We start from the raw sequence: 25,012 nt of genomic DNA on the forward strand, positions 1-25,012 counted from the left end.
GACTCGGCATGTCATTACTAAACCTCAGACATGAACCACCATATCATACTCCACCATTTTCTTCTCCATGAAAATCGAAAACCAACATATCCTATGATGGCAACAGATAGCGAAGCTTCGCATCACTTCGTCTTGAAGCCGCATGGCTAGAAATATAGATGCATACGGCCGAATCTCATCTCGTTCAACAATTTACAACCATCATGTGCCCAATAAAGATCGCCAGCGAAGCCTTTCGAAACTCGTCATCGGCCAGATCAATGAAGACCGCCATCAAGCAAACCACCATCTTAGCACGAGAAGAACCCAAGAACCGTCTCCTAGATCAGCAGACCCATGCCGCAACCCGTCAGCTTTCAATAGAAGATCGGAGATCTAAGCTGGCATCGCCACCAGCACCCACAACACATGGAAAATTAGGTTAAAGCAAGCCCTGGCATCCATCTCCGCCGCTGCCAGTTGCGCTCGGAGATGAGAATGACCGCTGGCTGTGGCCGGTTTTGATTGAAGAACAGTACCACGATAAATGCACGCAATGACAGCATAAAATATCACAGGTACCCCTCCAAAAGTTCACGCTAATTTATGAGAAGTCCGCATTAGACAGAAAAACTTCAGACACTTGCCCGAAGGACAACAGCAATGCAATGTATAACAATACTTGATAGTGCCAAAAATAAACAAAACCAATCATATCAGCCACTGTTTCACATGTATCCACAGAAATGCATTGACATCAGCCGTTAACAGAATATTCTCTAATTATAGCCCACGACCATGAATTCTGGGGCATTTCCTCTTCCATCAAGGCATCAACCGACACAAATAGGATCACTATTGCTATTGTTGTGTGTTTCTAAACTGTTAAGTATGGTGGACATGGGTACAAAATTCGTAATGATTAAGTATTCATCTGTCGTGTCCAAGATAAGAATGAAGATACTACAAGTCACGCACCTAATATGACAATAGCAGCCCAGCGCATCTCATCTCAAGGTAGCCTTCAAGGGGAGGGCTTCAAACTTAAGGCACTGAATCTGCACAGATCTGTGTGTTCATTCTGCTATGATGGTACAACAGCCAAACGGAGCTTGGTGTTCCAAAAGTATACATCTAATCATGTGAAAAACGTGACAACATCTCTTCTGTATCCCCTAACTATCAACATGCGTGGGATATTCTCTACAAGAAGATCCATGTACTCCATGTAGAAATATGCAGGGTGATTCAGCGGTGGCGGAGGGAGGCTCACTAGCACCACAGCTGCCATTCTGGAGTACCTGAGTATCATGGAGTTTAATTTCAACATTGTATAGAGGAATTTATCAACCTTTTGTTCGTTCACAACAAGTTGCTTCCCATGCTCCATTTGTGGCCGCCCTTCCCTTTCTGTGGTTTCCTTCATCTCTGAAAGGTATGTGCTGATCCTTCCCTGTGCACTAATGTAAGCCTCTTGGGAATCATCTGGCTGAGCACCACTGCTACTGCTCTCCAAGTGAGATTCCCATGACTTCATTGTCAGAACTATGACCTCGGCATGCATCCTAAGATCATACAAGAACTTTTTGACATCAGTCTTAAGCTCTTCAGCGTCACTGTCCTCTTCAGCTATGCAAAAGACTTGGATCTTGCAGCTTTCAAAGGTCTCTTTCGTGAGCAGGAGCTGAGACAGAAGAAGCATCAATCCTCCATCTCTCACAATCCAGTAGAGGTCAATAGTCCCATACTGTCTCTGGAACTCATTAGGCCACTCATCAAGGCCCTTCACAATAACAACAGCCTTGTTAGCAATGATGCAATCATTTATTATACTGACAAATGTTGATGGTATCTCTGTCAGATTCTCACGGCGCCAGATCTCAGGGTACCGCACCACAACGATATTCGGCTTCAAGTTACCTAGCCCCATCGTCTGAACAATGCTGCGAAAACCCTCAGACATTGAAGGTGCTACAATGATCTCCGCAACACCCTCACAGCGTTTGTACTCAATGTAGGCTTCCAGCTGATGACAAGCAGTCTTAGCATCCTCAGCCAGTTCATGGTAATCACCGTCAATTGTAGAGACAAATATTGACATACCACGGCCCTTTTTCTTCATACAATTGGCAAAATCTGCAAGCTTTGGATGACAAGGGACATTTTCTGGAAGTTTGCCCCAAGGGCGGCATAATATCAGAGGAATGGGGTACCAATTCTTAGGATGAACTTGGTTTGCTGCAAGAAGAACAATGAGTGTTAGAAGTTAGAACAATGGGGGTTCGTGCAGTTACTTATGAATATTTCTTATTCAATGCAGAAAGACGCACCTCCTAGCGATCTGAGACTTCGCAGTGCCAACTGAAAATATGCACTCTTGAACCCATCTCCCCAGTCACCAGCCTTCCCTTTTATACTCACATAGTAATAGATGAGGCTTGCAAGGGCAAGTGAGATAACAGTGAAGGACCAAGAGATCAAAAACATGATAACTGAAATTGAGAGAGAGATTCATGTAAGTGGAAAGCACTGCTATCATAAACACAATGAGAGGATGCATTCTAACTAGCTGTACTATAATAAACACAATGAGATGATGCATTCTAACTAGCTGTGGGCCACAAGAAATACAAAGTACACAATACTTCAGTGCAGGTTAGCAGAAGCTGGTTGGATGAAAAGAACACATGTGAACAGAATTCTTCAATCAAAATATTGTCTAAGTCAAGTAAGTACATTATAACCAATATATATTCAGTAAAAGTATTACAGAAAACTCAGGATGGATGTCATGAATGACGAAATAATGTGGTAAGGGTCAAAAAGCATACCAATGCAAAGCGATGCACCAACAAGTGAAAGACTCCAGTGATGAAATTTCCATCGAGGGCGCCAACTAGGAGCATCAAGTAAGTCAAGCAGAAAGCACGACAGGTTCACACCAGCATAACACAGTAGAAAAAACATAGTGATTGTTGGTGTAATTAAATCTAAGTTCCCAATAATCACACATCCAATACAGATGAACGCTGTGAACAAAGTTGCCGCATGAGGTTCGGCGCCTTCAGAAACCTTGAAGTAATTAAGGACTGGAAGAATGTCGTCATTTGCTATTGCTGCTAGCAACCTTGGAGCTCCTGTCAAACTCTGCAGTGCTGCGCCTAAAGTGGACAGTATAATACCAATGTAAATCACTACTGGAGCAGGCCATGCCACTGTAGCAGTAAGAAGCCTGCAAGTATTAAGGATATTTATGAGCTTAAGCACACAACAACTCAGTAATTTAACAGCTTATGGGACTAAGATGGAACTACATGTAACCTACAGCCATGCTGTATGAATGTAGTTGTTCGATAAAACAATACAGAGAAAAAAACAGATTTCAGCAATGTCCAGTATATAAAGCATGAATATTGACCATATGAGCTCAGATGAAACAAATCATACTGCATGTACAAGCAAGGAGTATATACAACCTCAAACAACAACAAAAGTAACTTTACTGCCCGTGAGCCCGTGAGAACGTAATCAACGCAATGAATCAATATATTTCTCTACTCATAGAGCAGATAATCATGCCCTGGCAGCATCGTGGATACAGAACCTAAATAAATAAATTATTCAAAACCATAGAGAACGCATCACCTTCAATGGCAATTTGCAGCATTAAAAAGCACTTACCTATCAGTTAGAAGCTCTTCTCTTGTGGACAAGGCTCCAAATAGAAGCACAGAAAACAAGTACATAGCAGTCGTTGTAAGAGTAGCGAATAATGTTCCAATTGGTATTGAACGTTGTGTATCTTTCAGTTCTGCGGATCGGTTTGAGCCAGCCATAATTCCAGTGACTGCTGGGAAAAAGAGACCTACCAAAGCACTGAAAAGTACACAAAATGTGTTGAGGAGTTACATTTGCACAAAGATTTAAAAAATAAAATTGTCCTGCAGGACAAAAAACCTAATTTTTCAATAATAGAGTTTGATTCATCTCCAGCCTTCAAGCTCGCGAGGTTAAATAACAGGTCCCAAAACTCATTTCCAAGTTTCGCTTAAGCCCTTTTAAGCTTGGATTTATATGTATATATTACGTCCCATTATATACATGTATAAAATTATTCAGATTTTTCAAATATGTTTTTCTACAGGACCTGGTGCAAGGTGCAAAGTGCAAAATTATTGTGCCAGACCTAGTGCAAAGTGAAAACTCTTGTAAAATGTGGTGCAAAGTAAAATATATGGCAGTGTAATGAGTGCAAAGTATATTTTTACTCTAAAGTTTTGGACATGTGAAAATTGTGTATCCTGGTCCAAAAGAATGAAGGGAAAATCTAAGGAAAAGCGCCGCACACGCCCTATCTCCGTGCGACGGTGCATCACGATTCGTACAAGGTATCACGCGGCCCACAAGCACTACCCCACTCATCCATATCCCTTCTCTCTTACTTCCCTTACGGCTCTTCTCGTCCACTCATTCTATCTCACGAAAACAAATCGCCACAACACCCAGGAGGTGCTGCGGTGCACGGACGACTCTGCCAGACCGCCGCCGACAAGAGAGCCAGCGAGGAGGCGCGGTGCAGGGAGAGCTACACCAGGCCGCCACCGACGACCGAGGAGGAGGCGCAGACCAGGCTCCATCGCCCCCGACGAGCGAGGAGGGGGCGCGGTGCAGCGAGGGCTCCACCAGGCGCCGACGACGAGGGAGGGAAGGCACGGCGCAGCGAGGGCTCCTCCAGGACGCCGGCGACCACGAGGAGGCGCGACGCCATGAAGGCTCCGCCTGTGCTGCCGCCGACGACCACAAATCGGCGAGGTCGTCGTATAGTGCGCATCCGGGCAGGCGGCCAACGCAGAGCGCGTATCTGGGGAGGCCGTCGATGGCAAGCTGATAGAGGCTTGGCTGATTTTTTTTCCTCTCCCCGTACATCTTGATCTGTGGAGATATTTATGATTTTTTTTGCTTTGTGAACTTTTGCTGCTAGTAATCCTCTAGTTGCATGTATCTCCAGTTTTTGTCATCGCAAATTTTAGCTAGAGAATCTGTTTTGGCATTAAAAATTTGGAGGCTATACAATGAAATTTTGGCAGTTAGGAGCTATAATTTGGCAATATATTTCGCCGCTATTCACTGAAAATTTGGCAAAATGGCATTAGAACTTGGCAGCCATCAACATTGTACCTGGCAACCAGGCATTTTTAATTTGGCTATCAGGAGCTAGAAATTGGCAACTAGTCACTGACAATTTTAGGGTACTAGGTGTTGCTAAATAACATGGTAGTTATGGCTAAATTATTTAATAGCTATTGCTAAATAACTTGGTAGTTTATTTGCTGGATAACCTGGAAGCTACCCTTAATTATTCTGGATACTATACTTTTGAAAAATTTGACATTTGTTTTTGAAAAAACTTGATAGATTTTCTCAGTCAAACATCTGCATTTGCATAAAAAATGTACCAAGGGAGTTGCTGTAAATTTTTTAGGTCATGCAATCGTACTGTAGGGACGTGAGCATAGTACTAGACTACTGCGTTAGTGTGATGCCACGTAATAGCTACATGCAAGGGACGCTTGACCCGGAAAAAGAATAGCGCACAAAGTAAAGCATCTATTTCGGGTAGCCGCCGCACAGAGGCTAGCTGGATGCAGCGCCGTCGGGTAGCCCAGTCCAAGAATGAATATGCTTGTGAGCAAACTCAAGCCCCACAGTGTTGATCCTATTAGCGACAAATAATGGAAGTGGGGTCATTGTCATGATTGGTCAAAGGGTAAAGTGAAAATTGTGCATAATGACTTCAGTATGCTTTAGATTCCTCATAAATTCACATGGAGTGATAAGAGAATTTTCAAGTTTTGGGAGAAGTTACAAGCTTACTTGAAATCCCAATATATAGACCCATTTGGATCAGGAACTCCAGCATTGTTTGTACGTTGATATTCTGAACCCCAGTTGTCTCTGAGTGAAGTTAGACTCAACCCGGTGATCCCCTCTAGGTAGGAAAACCGACATTACAATTGATCACATAAATGCGTAATGTTGATCTTCCAATATATACGTCACATTGTACTTACTTGGAGCATTGTGTCTTGGTGCAATGAAGACACCAAGATAAATGCATAACAGTGAAAACAGTACTGGTATTAAGAAGGCAGGCGCAACCTTGTTGATGATTTTGACACCACCAAACACAATAAAGCAGAGCAATATGGTCACAATAACACCATATACTTGAAGGTCATGCAAGCTGGGTGTCGATATAGTTGCTGTGCCGGCTACTGCTGTACCGTTTGATAACGTATTGTTGACCACTGTTACACTCTCTGCGTCATTAATAAACTATAAGTTAGTGAAATAAAAATAGAAACTGACATTACAAGTTAAGAAAATAGTAAGTATTGTCTAGTTGTCTAGTAGTGCAGATCTGCTTCCTTTTCTCGATTTCACATGAAGCATGCACCCAAGCTAGCAAGGCAAATTAAATTAAAATGAAATTGACCCAATTAAATATAGGTATTTTCTATACCCTAACAAAAAAATTGATGTACAAGGGTCTACGCTTTGCACATTTGGAAATGGTTCACCATTTGTACTCAGCACTCACAAATATAAACAAAACATGCTGACTAGTATCACTCGAAACTTACTTTGAAACAATCCTGCAGAAGGAAGGGCGTCCAAAAAGGTCTCTACAGCACCCAGAACATACCTGAAATGACAGGTAAGTTGGGGAGGGAGTGTTGGGGAGCAACCAACATATATGGATACATGTCAAACTAACAAGTAATAAAAAATAAAAAAATTGTATCTGAAATGCAGTGGTCCGAAGAGTCAGAGTTTATACTACTAATTCAGCTGTTTCTATCATTATACTCAATCCAGACACGTTCTTTCTAACATAATGGTTTAAGTGAAGGTATATGGTTTTATAAATAACCAACTTTTGGAACATCTGCAAACCAATCATTCATTGGTACAGGACAGGATAACAAAGTGCAAAAGGGACCAGCAGACGGGGGAGCCCCTGTGGCAATAGATTAAGGACAAGCAACTTGGGCGCAATCCTGTGGAGCCAAGGCTTGAACGTGGGTCGTGGGCTATGCGGCTATGCGCACAGCCATCCACATGTCAATAGCCAACTGGTCGGCGCCCAGTTCCCAGGACAGGGCTAACAAGTATCAGCGTATAACACAAAACCCTTCCGTTTCACTCCTTTTATATTTTAATAAAATCCATTCCGCTCATTACATGCTGTTAGAGTACGTCATGGGCCTGGGCCCGTTAGTCTTATGGTTTGCTTAGGGGTCAAGTAAGCCTTGCTTGGGAGTCAAGTAAACCTCTCTATATAGGGAGAGAGAGGGCTGTGAGGGCGCGAGAAGGCCGGCCGGGGGCCTTTTGCCCACGGCCGGGCAAGAGTGAAGGGATTTCCTTCTTAATTCTTAACTTGAACAACTACATGACACCACTAATGCGATGCCAGCTTCCAAGCAGCAGGTGCACAAATATCCTCACAACTTCTCCACAAGCAAACAAAATATAAAGGATTTAAATGAGAACTGCAAGTACTTGGCTATTGCAGTGTATACTCACATTGATCCAGCAACCGCATTTCCAAGGAAGAAACACAATCCAATACTAACTCCAACTTCAGGACCAAGCGCACGACCAATGAGATAATATGGTCCACCACCCTATGGATCATACAAAATGTATATCAGCTAACTGGTATTTCAGTTTATTGAGGTAGCAACACAGAATATCAAGCAAAGCTCCCAAAGTAGCAATGAGTCTAGATGAACTTTAACCATACAAATGAAATTTAATCATATCTAGGCACCAGGTTTCACATATGAAATGAAAACAATTCAGCCAGCAAAAATAAGGCATATCAGGTATCAAGACTATCATACACGGACCCACCATCAGTAGTTCATACCTTCATTGCCCCGTTTGTTGCAATTGCACTTAATGATAAGCTGGTTAAAAATGTACATGCACCACAGAATGAGACCAAAACAAGAGACTGCCATATGCCTGCCATACCTACAATCCTACAGAACGTAAAACGTATTTGTCAGTGTTGATTGTTCAATAACCTAAAAAGAACTAGGCCCATGAAGAAAACATGCATCACAATTCCTCAAATACCACTTCCAACCACGGTAAAAAGTGTCCAAGGTACCAAAGGGATTAATACTGCAAGAGCAGTCAAATATGTTCACACAAGGACAGCAATATATCTTTAGACTTTGCAGTTACTTTAAATTGGTTCTACCAAAGCTCAACCATCTAGGAATAGAAATATTAGAGGTCGTCTTCTGCCAAAGAATGACAATAACTATATGGAAACAACATGGCAGCGCAGCAAATTTGTTGTGCAGAAACCAAATAGGAATGTAGCAAAAGCAAGTGCACACAATATCAATACTCACCAGGTAAAACGGATATAATAAATGATTCCCAAGATATTCTGCAAGCATGGCACAAAGACCCCCATCATTGTACCAAACTTAGGTCCAAAATCCTGCTAACCATATAAAATTAATGGAGTAAATAATATAGTTTTTACAAACACTCATATATTGAAATGACAAACCAAATAAACAGAAAAAATAACCGGTCAACTAAAATCAATGAAAAACTCTATGAACTTTGGAGATCAGGCATGAAAAATCAAATGTACAAATCAGCAACTTAACGTTGAGTAAATATAATTAGGGATGTAACAACTCATCGATGCGATACGTGGAGTACTACTGTTGCCTGTTAACTAACTCGAAATATTCTAACTCTTAGTTATTCATCATTAAGCCGGTGGCACTCATCCTAAATGTAGAACCAGAGACAACCTTCGGGCGTCCGATGGTAATCGCTACATCCTCCCCCTCTCTAGGACTCGAAGGAGCTTGCACCTGTTCTCCTGTCATGCTGTTCAGATTCAATCAGATGATTATGTCATAAAGTAAAATCAACTTATTTCTTTGGAGAGCACATGCTTAACATATTAGGCAAAATCTATGTGCGCTTAACAAAATAAGATGGATCTCAAGTTTTTAGTCAACCTAGATAAAATTATAAAAAGATGGATCATACCTCTTGAGGCCCAGAATATTTACAAGTGAGTCAAAGCCAAAAAGCTCTAGCTTTGAATCCCTCTGAGGTCCAATGGATGTAGCATGATCACTAGAACCTTCTTGCATGCTTGGATCAATAGTTAGATTAGCACCAGACTTAAGGTTCCTATAATGTATATACAAGAAAACATGAGTTCATAAATTCAAAGCTATTAAGTTTGCTAATTGTAATGACCATCAAAAGAAATACTACATGAAAAGAAATCTGGAAATTTGTGCCTGATTATGTACTCCCTCCAATAGTATCATGGAATATGCCAAAATAGTGAACAGAGCAGGGAAGCCAGCAGGGTACAAAAATAAAGATGTAAATTGATGATGCAAATAAGTAATCTAATGTCAAGTAATATCTCAACTAAATTACCAAGAATAAGAACTGATAGTCTTAAGGTAAAAAATTAACTGCATCAAGTAGCAACAGGTGTGGCATCCATAGACTAACACACTAACTATGGAAGCTTGACATCAATGTCGATATATGAGTGAGTACATACAAAAACAATCATAGGAGAAAAGGAATTCCTGCTGCTCAGTCATTCAAATTTGCTCAAGCCAAAGAAAAATACAGTATCATCAACAAATTTTTGAAGTGGAGGTCATAGCCTTACATTGCAGATATTCTACTTGTAGCCTTTCTTCTCTCCCTGTCACACAAACAAGAACAGAGAGGCAAGGGTTTTGTGCTGCGTGCAACTGTTGCAGCTTTTCTCTTTCTTTCTCCTTTTATTCAGCAAGACATCGATCGTGCCACACGATGCTCACAGCGACCGAGCAACCGGGCTTACAACCCAAAGATCGGACCAACACAAAGATCAGCTCCTATCCTATTTGTTCCTAACAAATAGCTGAAAAACTAACGGAAACTAGATTGACGAGACACTGCTAACTGAACTTGACACTTATTTGATGACACGCTAGATTAACTAACAAACTCCCCTTAATCTACGTGTCCTTCTCAATGATGCCAAATTGCCAATGCGACGGCGCAACCCCTGGAACTGCACACGGCCAAGTGCCTTCGTCATATGTCGGAGAGCTGATCCTCACTAGATATCACTATCGGATAAATAAAATGATGCCTGGTTTGGATGTGTTTGCTCCGGTCATGGAAGACCGGGTTCTTCATCAGCGCGATCGCTAATTTGTTGTCGACGCGGAGCTCGACCGCGCCATCATCGTGTCCAAGCAGCTCGACATGGAGCCGCCTGAGCCACACGCCCTGGCATGCTGTTGCAGTGGCGGCGACGTACTCCGCTTCGCAAGACCCTTCGCGGACTGACAGGAGACCGCACTTTCGCCGAGAAAGTGTAGAACTCCACTTGTGCTTTTGCGATCGTCGATGTCGCCGGCCATGTCAGCGTTGATGTAGCCCACGAGCTTGGCCCTCGTCTCCTTCTCCTGGCGTGTGTAGGAGCACCCAAGGTTCCTTGTCCCAGCGCAGCAGGTGCTTCACCGCGCTCCAGTGATCGCTCACGGGCGCCTTCATGAACCTTCTCGGGTATCCGACCGCGTAGCAGCTGCATAGGCCTCCAACGATGCTCCGATATAACGTGGGATCCACAGCCGTCCCGCTCCCCTTCTTGCTTAGCTTCAAACAAGGCTCCATGGGTACGGTTGCAGCGTTGCAGCTCCCCATCTCCATTATGGCAAGCAGCTTGTCTGCATAGGCCGATTGCCGCAGCCTGATGCATCCAGGGTGCTGAATTACCTCGATGCCGAGGTAGTAGGACAGCAGCCCCAGATCGCTCATCCTGAACAGCGAGGTCATCTCCTTCTTGAACTCACCAACCGTCACCGATGACAATCAAATCGTCGACGTAGACACCGAGCAGGAGCCGTTACCCGTCCTTGCCGCGGGTGTACACCGCGTGCTCTGATGGACACTTGGTGAAGCCAGGCGCGACGAGGCTGTTGTCCAACTTTGCGTTCCACGCTCGCGGAGCTTGACAAAGCCCATATAGCACCCTGTGAAGCAGCAACCCCTTCCCCTCCGATCCATCCTTGATGAATCCAGGAGGCTGAGAGACGTACACCTCTTTGAGCTCGCCATTGAGGAAGGTGGACTTTACATCGAGGTGGAGCACCTCCCACTTCTCCTGCGCAGCGACGACGAGCAGCGAGGAGCAGGCGGACGAAGTCGAGCCGCACGACGGGGGCGAAGACCTCCTCGAAGTCAACTCCCTCGCGTTGTACATATCCTTTGGCGACGAGGCGAGCCTTGTGCTTGATGACGGTGCCCTTCTCGTCCCTCTTTACCTTGAAAACCCATTTCAGCCCAATGGGCTTGTGACCTCATGGCAGATCCACCGGGGCCCAAGTGCAATTCTGCTCGATGGAGTCCATCTCCTCCACCATTGCCTTGCTCCAGCTCCGTGGTGAGCAGCAGGCGCTCCACGAGTTCTGGTGGTGTAGCATCGGCTCCCAGAATGTCTGTGACGCTGCGGTAGCGGTGCATCTCCCCTTCGTCATGTGCGTCAAGGTTTGGCGAGCTCCACAGATGGTGGCGGTGATGCATCCGTGGGGTGCACCGGCGTGCCTGCAACTAGTGTCTAGGCAGGGCTCGCCGTGGGAGCTCCCTCCTCAGGCTCCTCCACGGCCGCGACAGGCGAGGATGGCGAAGTAACGTATTCCACCACGAATTCCCCACCGCTTCCCTCTAGTTTTGTCTCGTCGAAGACGATGTTGCAGGAGACATGGAAGCGGCCGAGCCTGGTTAGTACCCAATGAACACCATTGGGGTGCTCCAGTCGTCGAGCTTGCGGAGTAAGGGCGCGTGGACTTGACGTGGGCGACGTAGTCGAAGACACGGAGATGCTCGGCAGAGGGCTTCCTGCCGTGCCACGCCTCCTACGGTGTTCTCCCGTCGACGTTGCATATGTAGGAGCGGTTCAAGACGTAACCACCGTGGTTGTTAGTATCTCTAGCCTCACTTTCATGAAGAAGAGGATGACACTAGGAGAGTTGGGGCAATTTTCGTTGGTTTTATTTCTCATACATCTTACACAATGCCATACCCAACCTGAGGGTTGGGGATACAAATATATAGCTGCTAGCCAGCCACGAATATGCTAAAACAACCTGTCTAAGATGCTAGTCTAACTGACAATCCTTGATGCCCCTAAAAGCAGTCAAGGGTGATATCCTATCCTAACAGCCAGTCCTTCACAAGGACCATGTGCAGCAGCATATCCTATCCTAACAGCCAGTCCTTCACAAGGACCATGTGCAGCAGCATCTCCACACAGACAATACTTATCCAACATTCTCCCCATAAGTCTTGTACGTCGTCTTGTGGGAGCGCTGAGCCATCCCGATCCGGGAACAGAGTTCGAGTAACTTGATCCTCCCAAGAGGCTTGGTGAGCTGGTCCGCGAGCTGATCTTTGGTGTTGATGTAGCTTGCCTTGATGCTCCCTTCCTCCAAGCGGCCTCGGATGAGTGATGCATCAACCGAATGTGCTTGCTCCGTTCATGTAGCTGCACATATACTTGATGGGTTCTTTGCCAGGGCCAGGGCGGACTTGTTGTCCACATGTAGCTGCACTGCTCTAGTGTCTCGGCCGAGGAGATCACCAAGTAGTCGAGCCAGCCAGAGCGCCTGAGTGAGTGCAAGCAGTGGAGGCCACGATGTACTCGGCCTCGCAGCTGGACATGGCCACCACCTGCTGCTTGACCGACTGCCAGCTCACGAGGCACTTGCCGAGGAAAAAGAGAATCCCGCTCGTGCTCTTGCTGGTGTCGATGTCGCTGTCGCTGTACCCGACGAAGTCTGCTGCCCCAGGACACCTAGGGTAGTGGAGGCCATGGTCGAGAGTCCCCGCAACGTAGCGAATGATCCTCTTCACAGCCTGCTGGTGCTCCGTCGTCGGTCGTTCCATGAACCGACCAACATAGCCGACGGAGAATGCCAAGTTCGGTCGTGCGTGGGCGAGGTAGCGAAGCCTCCCCACAAGATGCCGGTTCTGAGTAGCGTCCACTTCCTCCGTCATGCTGGCGCGGCTCAGTTTCAGCCTCTCCTCCATCGGAGTGAGGGCTAGGTTGCAGTCGGTGAGCCCAACTAGCTCAACGATGCGCTTGGCGTAGGTGGTCTGTCGAAGCATGATCCCGGAGTAGTCCTGGTGCACCTCGATCCCCAGATAGAAGGAGAGGAGCCCCAGATCACTCATCCAGAAGGCGGCCTTCATGTCTTCCTTGAACGCCGCCACCTCCGCATCCTTGATGCCGGTGATCACCAAGTCGTCGATATAGACGCCTACCAACAGGGTGTTTCCACCACTTCCCTGTCGGTAGACGGCCGCCTCGTGCGGGCTTTGCTCGAAGCCCATCGACTTCAACGTGGAATCCAGCTTGGCATTCCACGTCTGCCGCAGGCCATAGAGGGCCTTGCGCAGGCGGAGTACCTTGCCCTCCTGGTCGGGAATCGCAAATCCCGGCAGCTGTTGCACATACACCTCCTCCTTCAAGTCGCCGTTGAGGAAGGCAGACTTTACATCCATGTGATGGACGCACCATCCCTCCTGGGCAGCTAGCGCAAGGCACAGACTCCATCCGTCGACGGGACCGAAGGCGTCGTCGAAGTCGACTCCCTCCTACTGCAGGAAAACTCGTGCCACCAAGCGAGCCTTATGTTGGATGATGGCGCCAGCTTCATCCCTCTTTAGCTTGAACACCCACTTAAGGGTAATCGCGCGATGACCACGAGGGAGGTCAGCATGCTCCTAGGTGCGATTCTTCTCGACCGCATCCATCTCCACCAGCATCGCGGCGCGCCATGCCACATCTCTTTCAGCCTCGAGGCTCGCCGTCATCACGCGCAAGCTGCAGCTGCGCCTCCAGGTCGCGTGGCACCAGTCTCAGCACCGGATGGTCGCCGAGCAGGTTCTCCATCGTACGGTACCGCACTGGCTCGCCGTCATGATACGCGTCGATGCGCTCCCCGTCGTGAGGAAGCGGGGAAGCGAACTACACTTGGTTGTGCTCGACATGAGCGACGTGCCCGGAGGAGTGACTGTCGATGCTGGAGTACATGGCGTCGCCGCCTATGGTGTCGTCAATGTAGCAGCCACCGGTGTCGGTGGAGACTTCGGGCTGAGGTAGACAGCCGAAGAGGAGCTGCCTACTCCCCCGGCTCTCTCGAAGTGGACGTACTCGACAGTGAAGTCGTCATACGTCGGAGTCAAGCTATCGTCCACCACCTTACCCCATGCCCAGCCTCGCCCTTCGTTGAACACGACGTCTCGCGCCGTGCGCACACGCTATGTCTTTGGGTCGAGGATGCGGTAGGCCTTCGCACCCTCCGAGTAGCCAATGAACACTCCCGGAGTGCTCCTGTCGTCGAGCTTGCCCACGTTGCCGAGCTCCTTTGCGAATGCGAGGCAGCCAAAAACCCGCAAATAGGAGACTGCTGGCTTTCGCCCATGCCAGGCCTCGTACGGCGTCCTGCCTCGTACGCCTTGGTAGGCGAGCGGTTGAGGATGTAGACGGCCATCAGCACCGCCTCTCCCCAGAAAACAGCCAACATCCCTATCTGCTTGAGGGGCCGAGCCATCCCCACAACCGTCTGGTTGCGCCGCTCGATGGTCGCGGGTTGTATGGCGTGGAGTAGTGGCGCTGGAGGACTTCATCAGCGCGGTACGACGCGAATTCAGCCACCGTGAACTCGCCGCCATTGTCGGTACGCAGCACGCGCAGCTTGCGGCCGCACTCCGCCTCCGCAGCAACCTGCGCAGGCCTGATGGCGTCCGCTGCCTCTCCCATGCTGCCGAGGAGCACCACTCTCATGTAGCGAGAGTGGTCGTCGACGAGCAGCAGGAAGTAGCGTCGTCCCCCTGGTGTGGCGGGTGTCACCAGGCCGCACAAGTCCCCGTGCACGAGCTCAAGCTTCTCCTTGGCTCTGAAACTCGCTTGCTAGGGAAAGGGGTGTCGCCTCTGCTTCGTCAATACGCAGGCGTCGCAGAACTGCTCCACATGATCAAGGCACGGCAGGCCTCGCACCATCTCCTTGGTACTAAGCCGCTTCATGGCCTCGAAGTGAAGGTGCCCGAAGCGCTCGTGCCACTGCCACAACTCATCATCCCGACAAGCAGCGAGACAGAGGGGTTGTGCCACCTGCACATCAAGCATGTAGAGCCGATTTTCGCCTCTAGTTACCTTGGCAAGAAGGCGACGGTGGCGATCCCAAATGCGCGGGATCCTGTGATCGATCAGCACGCGCGAGCCGTTCTCATCCAGCTGTCCCAGGCTGATGGAGTTCCTCAACGCGGGGATGTAGTAGACAGCGGTGAGCAGCCGGTGCTCTCCAGTCTTGGCGGCGAAGATGACGGAGACGACACCCTGAATTTCCACGGCGGAGGCATCCCCAAACTTGACAGAGCCTCGCACATCGGAGTTGAGTTCGGCAAAGAACTCCCGTCAAAAGGTTCAAAAAAAAAGAACTCCCGTCAGCCGTTCATGTGATGGGTGGCGCCGGTGTCGAGGCACCACCCACCGGTCTTGTCGTTGCCGGAGCCGGAGCCGAGAAGGGCGTGAGCCTTTGGCTCGTCAAGGTGAAGGAAAGTCGTTGCGGTCGGTGCCGCTGGGGGTAGCTCGATGCTTGCGTGCGCCATGAATACAGCCGGCTCCTCCTCCCCTGCATGTGCGACGTGGGCCTGGCCACGCTGTGGTTGTCGACTGTCCTTGGCCCAATGGCCAGGCCAACCACAGTTGTGGCAGGTGTCGACTTGTGCCGGCTTGGGCTTGCCGGCGGCGCCTTCCCGGGCACCACCTTGCGCCTTGGCCTGGCCGTCTTTGCGCGCCTTGCGTGGCTTGCCACGCCTGCGGCCGCCCGTCGTGGAAGAGGACCCCCCCTTCTTCCTATCGCCGTGGCCAGCATCTCACTCCTCCCGAGTGAGAAATAGCTTCCCGCCAGTGGTGATGGGCCCCGAGAGAGGTTGCGGCTCGTCGGTGTCAACGACCTTGAGGCGACCTATCGCCTCCTCGATTGACATCGCGGAGAGGTCCAGCAGAGACTCGATTGAGCAAGCCATCTGCTTGTACTTCTCAAGATGCAACGAAAGAGCTTCTCAATGGCTCTCTCCTCGTCGTAGGTGTCATCGCCGAACTGCACCATCTTCTGCAACAGAGTGTTAAGACGGAGAGCGAAGTCATCAACATCCTCACCTGGCTTGAAGGCCAGGTTCTCCCACTCCTTGCGAAGTGCCTGCAGTGTGGACTTGCGGGCACAGTCGCTGCTGATGCATGCCGCAACGATGGCGTCCCAAGCCTCCTTGGCAGTCCGCTTGTTGGAAAGCGAGAATTGGATCTCGGGTGGGTCTGCGGCGATGAGGGCATCCAGCACCCGTCAATCCTCATGGTGGTCGACGTCGCGATACTGGACTGCCTCCCACATGTACCGCACCTGAAGCCTGATCCTCATAACCGCGGCCCACTCGACCCACTCGATGTAGTTGGTTTTGGTGAGGGTAGGCCACCCAGCACCGAGACCAACATCCCTGACCACAGTCTGGACCCCGTAGAGGCCGCGGTCCTGGTCGTTCCAGCCGCTGTCGCAGTGGGCCCCTCCTCTAGGGGCACCACCGCCGCGGGCGTGCTCGGCTGCCCACTGCGCCACCCGCTCACGCGTTGCGGCGTTGCCGTCAGCAGAAGCAGAGCTGTTAGCGCTGCCGCGCAAGCTCTCGACCTCTGCCGCCGCAACACATGCTGCCTCCGCTGCCGCTGCTGCTTCTACCTCCGCCGCTGCCAGCCCCGACGCCCTTGCTGCCGCCGTAGCGGCTGCTGCAGGTGCACGCTCCTCTGCCGCAGCACGATCGGCCTCCTACCGATGCCGCGTGCTGGAGTTAGTCGTGTGCTGAGAGTGGCCGTCGGACATGGCTCGCTGCTGGGGGCTGAGCGCTGCTTCTGACGAGCTACTGCTCTACAACCCGAAGGGAGGGAAGTAACAAGGGGCAGCAGGAGCTGCTACTGACTAGGCTGCTCCGTTCCCTGTGAGGGGATTGAGCATGAAACACTCATGCTGCAAGACAACCTTGCTCAAATACCACTTGTTAGTACCTCTAGCCTCACTTTCCTGAAGAAGAGGATGACACTAGGAGAGTTGGGGCAATTTTCCTTGGTTTTATTTCTCACACATCTCACACAATGCCATACCCCACCTGAGAGTTGGGGATACAAATATATAGCTGCTAGCCAGCCACGAATATGCAATAACAACCAGTCTAAGATGTTAGTCTAACTGCTAGTCCTTAATGCCCCTAAAAGCAGTTAAGGATGATATCCTATCCTAACAGCCAGTCCTTCACAAGGACCATGTGCGGCATATCATATCCTAACAGCCAGTCCTTCACAAGGATCATGTGTGTGCGCGCTGCAGCCAGTCCTTCACAAGGACCGTGTGCAGTAGCATCTCCACACCATCTCCACACAGACAGTGGTCACCGCCTCCCCAAAAGAAGCTTGGCATCTTCTTGGCCTTGACCATGCTCCTGGCCATGCCCAGCACGGTCTGATTGCGGCGCTCGGCCACGCCATTATGATGTGGCGATTGACGCCAGTGTCCGCGAAGTGTTCAGCAAGCATGTTGGAGGTGAACTCTCCACCACGGCCAGTGCACAGCGTGCGAAGCTTGCGTCACGCCTTCGTCTGCGCCTCAGCCTTGAAGCGCTTGAGACCCATGCCCGCTTCGTCCTTCATCGACAGCAACACATGCCACATGTAGTGGCTGTAGTCGTCGACGAGGAGCAGCAAGTACCAGCGGCCACCTAGCGTGGGCGGCGTGATGGCACCGCAAAGATCAACGTAGTACACCAGTTTGAGCGGCTCCTCCGCTCTGAACTTGGCTTGCTACGGGAAGGCGTTCGACACTGCTTCTTCCCCTGGGCATGTCGCGCACCATCTGCTCGCACGCCATCTTCTGCAGCGCCTCGAAGTGGAGGTGCCCAAAACACGTTAGGCACACGGGCTGGTTGAATGGTGAGTTTGTAAAGGCGATTTGGTGCACGCTTTACCTTGATGATGAGGTTGTCGCGCCTATCACGGATCGTCTGTCACGGATCGTCAGGACGCGATGCTTGATCCTAACATCGCAAGTGTGCTCGTCCAACTGCCCGCTGCTGACAATGCTGCTCCCAAGCCTGGGAATGTAGTAGACATCCCACAATCATCGCGGTCCTCCGTTGATGCTTAAGGTGATGGTGCCGCGCCACATGATCTGCACCACGGAGCCATCGCCGAACTTGATGCTGCCGCGCACCGCTTCGTTGAGCTCCACGAACGATGCGCGCTCCCACGTCATATGGTTTGACGCGCCTATATCTAGGTACCATGCGGAGTATACGGGATCGGTGTCGCGCCCTAGGACAACCTTCGCCTTCTCATTGAGGAAGATCAACGCGCGCTCTGGCGCGAGCGGCGAAGTGGACGTCGTGGTCGTTGCGTGCACTAGCACGGTGCAGGCACCACCTTGCACAGCCAGAGCAGCAGCATGAGTGGGCGATGCCGCCTCTAGAGCAGGTTGTGCTCCGTCCAGCACGATCTCTGCGAGCAGCATCGAGGGATCGGCGTCGTAGTCGGCCTTGGCAGGGTGCACCTCCCTCCTCATCTTCTTGCGACACTCGCGGGCCCAATGTCCCTTTTTGCCCCTTCTTGCCACAGTAGCGGCAAGTGTCGTCCTTCTTGGACCCGCCGGAGGCATTCACGACATCCACGGTTGTTCGCTTGTCATCGCGGTCCTTGCCTCGGTTCTTGCCCTGACGGTGATCACCGCCCGAGCTGTTGCCGCTCCCGTCGTGGGCGCGGCGCTTGAAGCATGCTCGCCACTCCTACGTGAGGAGTAGCTTGCCGGTGTCGAGGGCCTCGTTCTCCTCCACCACGAGTAGTCGCCCGCTGAGCTCTTCAATGGAGATGGTTTTGAGGTCAAGCAAGGATTCAATGGAGGATGCCATCTGGCGATACTTACGGGGCAGCACGCGCAGTAATTTTCTAATAGCCTTCCGCTCGTCCTCCAGGTCACCGAGCATCTCCGATCATGGAGAGACGCAACGTGAAGGTTTCGACAGTCTCGCCATCCTTGAACGAGACGATCATAATCCCGATTGCGCGTCTGTGCTTTTAACTCGCGCACGGGCTCTGCTCCGATGCACAGAGTCTTGATCGTATCCCAAGGCAGCGAGGACGCGCACTAGCTCAGTTGGCACGACACGCAGGAGAGCCCGGACGCGCATGAGCTCCGTCCTACGAGCTGCCGGTGACGTCTTGCGCCACCCTCTCCCTCATCGCCAGCTCGCGCCCATGGTGTTGGCTCCGACCACGGCAAGTGGGCAACAGAGATGTGCGCCTTGGAGACTTTGATCCCGACCCGAACGCAGCGTCCGTGAGCTTCTTCTTCTCTGCCGGCGTAACCTTCTTCGGTGGCGGCGTCTTTGATCCGCTATAATCGGCAAGCTCTGATACCACTTGCAGCCTTTCTCCTCCCCCTTGTCAAACAAACAAGAACACAGAGAGACGAGGCGAGGGTTTTGTGTTGCGTGCAACTGTTGCAGCTTTTCTCTTTCTTTCTCCTTTTATTCAGCAAGACATCGATCGTGCCTGCTCACATGATGCTCAGAACGACCGTGTCATCCCACGACTGAGCAACCGGGCTTACAACGCAAAGGTCGTATCAACACAAAGACCAGCTCATATCCTATATGTTCCTAACAAATAGCTGAAAAATTAACTGAAACTAGATTGGCGAAACCGACACTGCTAACTGAACTTGACACTTATTCGATGAACGCTAGATTAACCAAGCACACAAAATTCAGCAAGCCCAAAAGGCTTTAAGCCTAAAAATAGTAATGCCAGCTCTCAAACACTCCACAACCAGTATGTAGCTAAAACTTCAGGTAAACTCCTGTCCGCTACGTACTGCTTCTGGTTAGTTACTAACACCCGCAAGACTACCCTCCTAATCGGACTGGTCGATTAAACACTCCATTTGACTAAATAAGTCATGGTCAAGACAATGCAACACGAATACACAACAACAATGCTAGTAGTAATACACGCATAAGAGTAATCTGTACTAAACCCGAAACCCTTAATACTGGGTACAAATTTGAGCTAAGTCTGCATCACCTTGGTGGCTGGGGTGTTACGCCAGCAACGGTAGTTGCGGAGGTGGAGGAGCCGTCCATGGAGGTCATCTGGATGACGGCGCTGTCTTCCGATCCCACCGGCCGGTACCGTCGCCCATTGGGCGGTGCTGGCACCGGTAGCCCATCTTCGGCGGCCTCGATCTCCCCATTCTCCATCCCGCTGAGCTGCGGCAAGGATAAGTTTGCTAATTATAATGGCCATCGAAAGAAATACATGAAAAGAAATCTAGAAAATTATGCCTGATTATGTACTCCCTCTAGTAGTATCATAGAATATGCCAAAATATTGAACAGAGCAGGGAAGCCAGTAAGGTACGAAATAAAGATGTACGTTGATGATACAAATAAGTAATCTAATGTCAAGTAATATCCCAACCAAATTACCAAGAATAAGAACTGATAGTCTAAAGGAAAAAAACATTAACTGCTTCAAGTAGCAACAGGTGTGGCATCCATAGACTAGCTTGAAATCAATACCTATATATGAGTGAGTACATACAAAAAAAAATCATAGGAGAAAAGAAATCCATAATTCATCAACAAATTTTTAAAGTGGAGGTGATAGCCTTACATACAAATACACAAAACTCAGCAAGCCCAAAAGGCTTTAAGCCTAAAAATAGTAATGCCAGCTCTCAAATGCTCCACAACCAGTATGTAGTTAAAACTTCAGGTAAACTCTTGCCCTCAACTAAACACTACATTTGGCTAAATAAGTCATGGTCAAGACAATGTAATGTCCTCAACTCAAAGATGAAACTACTTCTCCACGGTGCTGAGCGCAAAAAATGAAACCAGTTGACTCAGAAAACTCTCCTCCGACCGTTGCCCACCTTCCCCGTTAACTCCCTTCTCCATTTTCCTCGCCACCCGCGACCGGTCTCTCGCTGCAGCGTGCATCTCCACCACCTCTGTTCTTCATCGAATCCAGTAAGCTTCCAGTGATCCCGCCCCGTCCTCTCCTGCACCGCCCCTTCTCCCCACACCCCGCCTTGGATCCAGATCCACGGCCACTGCTCCGCCGCTAGTCAGGAGTGCTCCAGCAAGTTAGCAACCAGTCTAAAATTTATATCTCACGACGCCCCTAACGGGATAGAGAATGGGGAAACTGAGGCCGCCAAAGACGGGCTACCGGTGCCAGCATCCCCCAACGGGCGATAGTACCGACCGATTGGATCGGAAGACAGTGTTGTCATCCATATGACCTCCATGGATGGCTCCTCCACCTCCGCCACTGTCGTTGCTGGCATAACACCCTAGCCGCCAAGGTGATACAGACTTCGCTCAAATTTGTACCCAGTATTAAGGGTTTCGGGTTTAGTACAGATTATTCTTCTGCGCGAATTACTACTAGCATAGTTGTTGTGTATTTGTGTGTGCATTGTCTTGACCATGACTTATTTAGCCAAATGAAGTGTTTAACCGGCCAGTCTGATTAGGAGGGTAGTCTTGCCGGTGTTAGGAACTAACGAGAAGCAGGACAGGAGCTTACCTGACGTTTTAACTATATGTTGGTTGTGGAGTGTTTGAGAGTTGGCATTGCTATGTTTAGGCTTAAAGCCTTTTGGGCTTTGCTAAGTTTTGTGTATTTGTAGAATATCTGCAATTTAAGTCTATCACCTCCACTTTAAAAATTTGTTGATGACACTGTAATTTTCTTTGGCTTGAGCAAATTTGAAGGACTGAGCAGCAGGAATTTCTTTGGCAGTGAAACAGAAAATGATCTAAAAAACAAAATTATAGTACACGGAGGCCATACTCTCATAGAGGAAAAGCAGGTCAGTAAGCATTTAATCATGGAGCATGCATATATGTAATCATACTTTACGAGCAGTACTTTTCCTGTAATAAATTTGGTTCACATCAAGAGTTCAAGACACTTCATCCTTAGAATCCAGTAGCAAAAAACTCTTGATACACGGGCATTATATGTTCCTGATCATAAACAAGTACTACTAACAGGTGCAAGCAAGAAACAGGGACCTAATCTGTCATTTTTTTACAATACAATAATCAAGATAGAAAGGAGCCATCTCCAAGAAAGATGCAGCTCCCCGGCCCTTTCCTCTGCTTTTCCCCAAACGAAAAAGGCTGGAGGTAGCCCAGCTCCAATTCGGGCAAGATCACATGAGCATACGGCATGTATGCGCGCGTTCGTGGGATAGGAAAAACTCTGAACACCACAACTTGAGAGAGATTACAGGAATCCTAACCTCGTTACTGCCTCCAACAGGTCTGCTGATACTAAATCTCGAAGACAGCAACACCAATCTGCTCACTGGACGAAGAAGAACAAGGTCAACAACCGAACCTGCCACAGATCCGGAGGGAGCTGGTCTTGGGCATGGAAAAGGAGAAGGGGCGTGGGGGATCCGGAGAAGAGTGGTACCTCAACTCAAACGTGGAACTGGGTCTGCGACGGCCTCTGCTCCTCGCGTGGCGCCGCCGCTGCTCCTCCTCGAGTGGTGATGCTGCACGAGGAAGATGTCTTCCACGGGGAGACTCCGGGCTGCACCGTGCCAGCGCCGGGAAGCAATACGGCGGAGGAGCGGCGGGATCTGGAGGGGCGAGTCGCGAGCGAGGTGGGCTTGGCTTCAGTAACGTGCTGCTCATGAGTCATGAGTCATGACTCATAAGTCCGTGAGATCTGCGCCATCCATTGCTCATCGAACGCATGAGAACGACCAAAGGAGAAAGGGAACGCCTAGCGCTCAGCCGACTGAAATCTCAGTCGGCCGACGTCAGATGATCTACCCAAGGGCCAAGGCACTTGGTCAATTCTCCCGGACACTTTTCCGTTCCGGTCGTTTATCCTAGCTTGGGCTTCTAGGGCTATACATTCATCCACAAACAAGAAATAGTCCACCAAAACGATACTACGTATTACTCCTTCCGTCTATAAAATTTTAAATAGATGTCTTATGTTTGTTTAAATTTAAATGTATCTAGCCACTAAATAGCATCTACATACATGAGAATGGCCAAATGGCTAGATCGTTTTTGGGGAAATTCGAAAATGGTATTTGAAAGTTTTAAAAAATCAGAAAGAAATTATTGTTGTAGATAATAATGAAGTCTACTAGTTTGCAAAAAAATCAGTCTGAAATGCGTTGTTTTTTGGTCTCGGCAAAAATGACAAATATGTGGATCTGCGTGTGATGAACGGTGCACATTTTGAAAAATTGAAATTTGTCATTTTTATGTAGCCTAGAATACAACGAATTTTAAACCGAGATTCTTCACAGTAGTAGAGTTCAACATTGTATGCAACTAGAATTTTGTTTCTGATTTTTTTGAAACTTACAAATACCATTTTCGATTTTTGAAAAAAAACAGCCACCATGTAGCTCGTCCTCCATTAGTGGTTTCTGCTATATACATCCAGATTTGGATAAATCTCAGACATCTATTTATAAAGAGATGTAGTATTAAAAATTGTGTGAAGGAAGAGAAAAATATTGCAATGACTGCTTTTTTGTACATCAGACTTGTTCTCACTTTTACTGTGTAGATGCATACTGCACGTAACCACAAGTGTGTCCGCACAGTGTAACCTTGCCTCATTTGCACATATGCAAACAAAAGAAACCTAGTTGCAATTCATATGCAACTAGAAAATCTACGTTCCAATTCAATATAATTAGAAAAAAAATTAGGCGAAATCCATTAGATCTAGAAAATCGCACTCCCATTTATAACCCCTCGTGCAATTGGGAGTTTGAGTTGCAACCCATATGCTACCGCAAAAACCCTAATCACAACCAACGTGCAACCACAAAAATCTCAATCGCCAATCCATGTGCAACGCAATTGCGGAGCTTAGTTATGGCAAAACTGGGGGAACCAAGGCCCGCCCAACCCTGGAGCGAAATAAATTATACCTTTGCGGCATGTGTAAAGCCCTGTATCCCACCACTTAGCTAGCGAGTTCACATGAGAGGCCGAGAACGAGAAGCACTTCGTTTCCGTTTCCCAACTGGCTTCCTCGTGAGCGATGCAGCGCATCCCCAAAATTCTCCATCCATTGTGGCATAGGGCTATAGTTCCTATTGGACAGACCAAGGGACGGAAATAGCAGCTGGACTGCTTGTCCCAGCGACCGGCGACCGTCCTGTCCATCAGGCACAAGCGACGGGAAGCTAGCTAGGGAGGCCAGGCCCCAAGCCCCCAACCCTAAGCTATTAAGAGCATCTCTAGCAGATCCGCAAACCGCGGCCATGCAGGTTGGTTAGCGGGTTTAGAAAGATTTTGTGGCTCTTTTAGACACGCATCCGAGGCCCAGCCCAAAATAATTTTATCGCCTCCCGCTCTTACTGCTCTGCAGCCAGTATTTATCGCGGCCGGAGGAGCCTATGCGGGGCGAAACACTATCCATCTGACGCTCCCGTCTCCCTTCCTCCGCCGCCCCCACCGCACCATTTCCGGCGCCGGCGAGCACAATTGGAAGCGCCTGTTGTGAAGTGTATATGTGGATTGCCTAGCCCTTTTCATCAGTTCGGACTTTTGGTTCAAGTGGCTAGTGCATGAAGCTTAACATGGTATCAAAGCCCCAGGTCTCGAGTTCAAATCCTGGCTTTCATATGGTTTTCGCAATTAAGCCTAAAAATTGATGTTGCCCCCCCCCCCCCCCTCTTTAGCCACCGCTGTTTTGGTGTGTTCTTCTTCTTTCGACTCTCTTCTCCCGTCACACGCGAGTGGGGGTGTTGTGAAGTGTATATGTGGATTGTCTAGCCCTTTCCATCAGTTCGGATTTTTGGTTCAAGTGGCTAGT

General features: G+C 49.0%; 1 protein-coding gene across 1 annotated transcript; it reads right to left on the minus strand.

The window, feature by feature from the left end:
• Positions 1-665: 665 nt before the first annotated feature.
• LOC127306494 (cation-chloride cotransporter 1) lies at positions 666-22,858 on the minus strand. The gene is made up of 15 exons (XM_051337129.2): positions 22,631-22,858; positions 22,455-22,519; positions 20,222-20,406; positions 9,070-9,216; positions 8,826-8,904; positions 8,409-8,500; positions 7,913-8,027; positions 7,567-7,667; positions 6,624-6,685; positions 6,051-6,299; positions 5,854-5,968; positions 3,661-3,855; positions 2,811-3,211; positions 2,310-2,471; positions 666-2,217 (listed from the first exon to the last, which is right to left on the minus strand). Exons 3-15 carry the CDS (start codon positions 20,395-20,397, stop codon positions 1,118-1,120), a joined length of 2,994 nt encoding a protein of 997 aa, XP_051193089.1. The 5' UTR covers positions 20,398-20,406; positions 22,455-22,519; positions 22,631-22,858; the 3' UTR covers positions 666-1,117.
• Positions 22,859-25,012: the final 2,154 nt, after the last annotated feature.

Source organism: Lolium perenne, chromosome 6, assembly GCF_019359855.2.
Source record: "Lolium perenne isolate Kyuss_39 chromosome 6, Kyuss_2.0, whole genome shotgun sequence".
Taxonomy (NCBI): domain Eukaryota; kingdom Viridiplantae; phylum Streptophyta; class Magnoliopsida; order Poales; family Poaceae; genus Lolium; species Lolium perenne.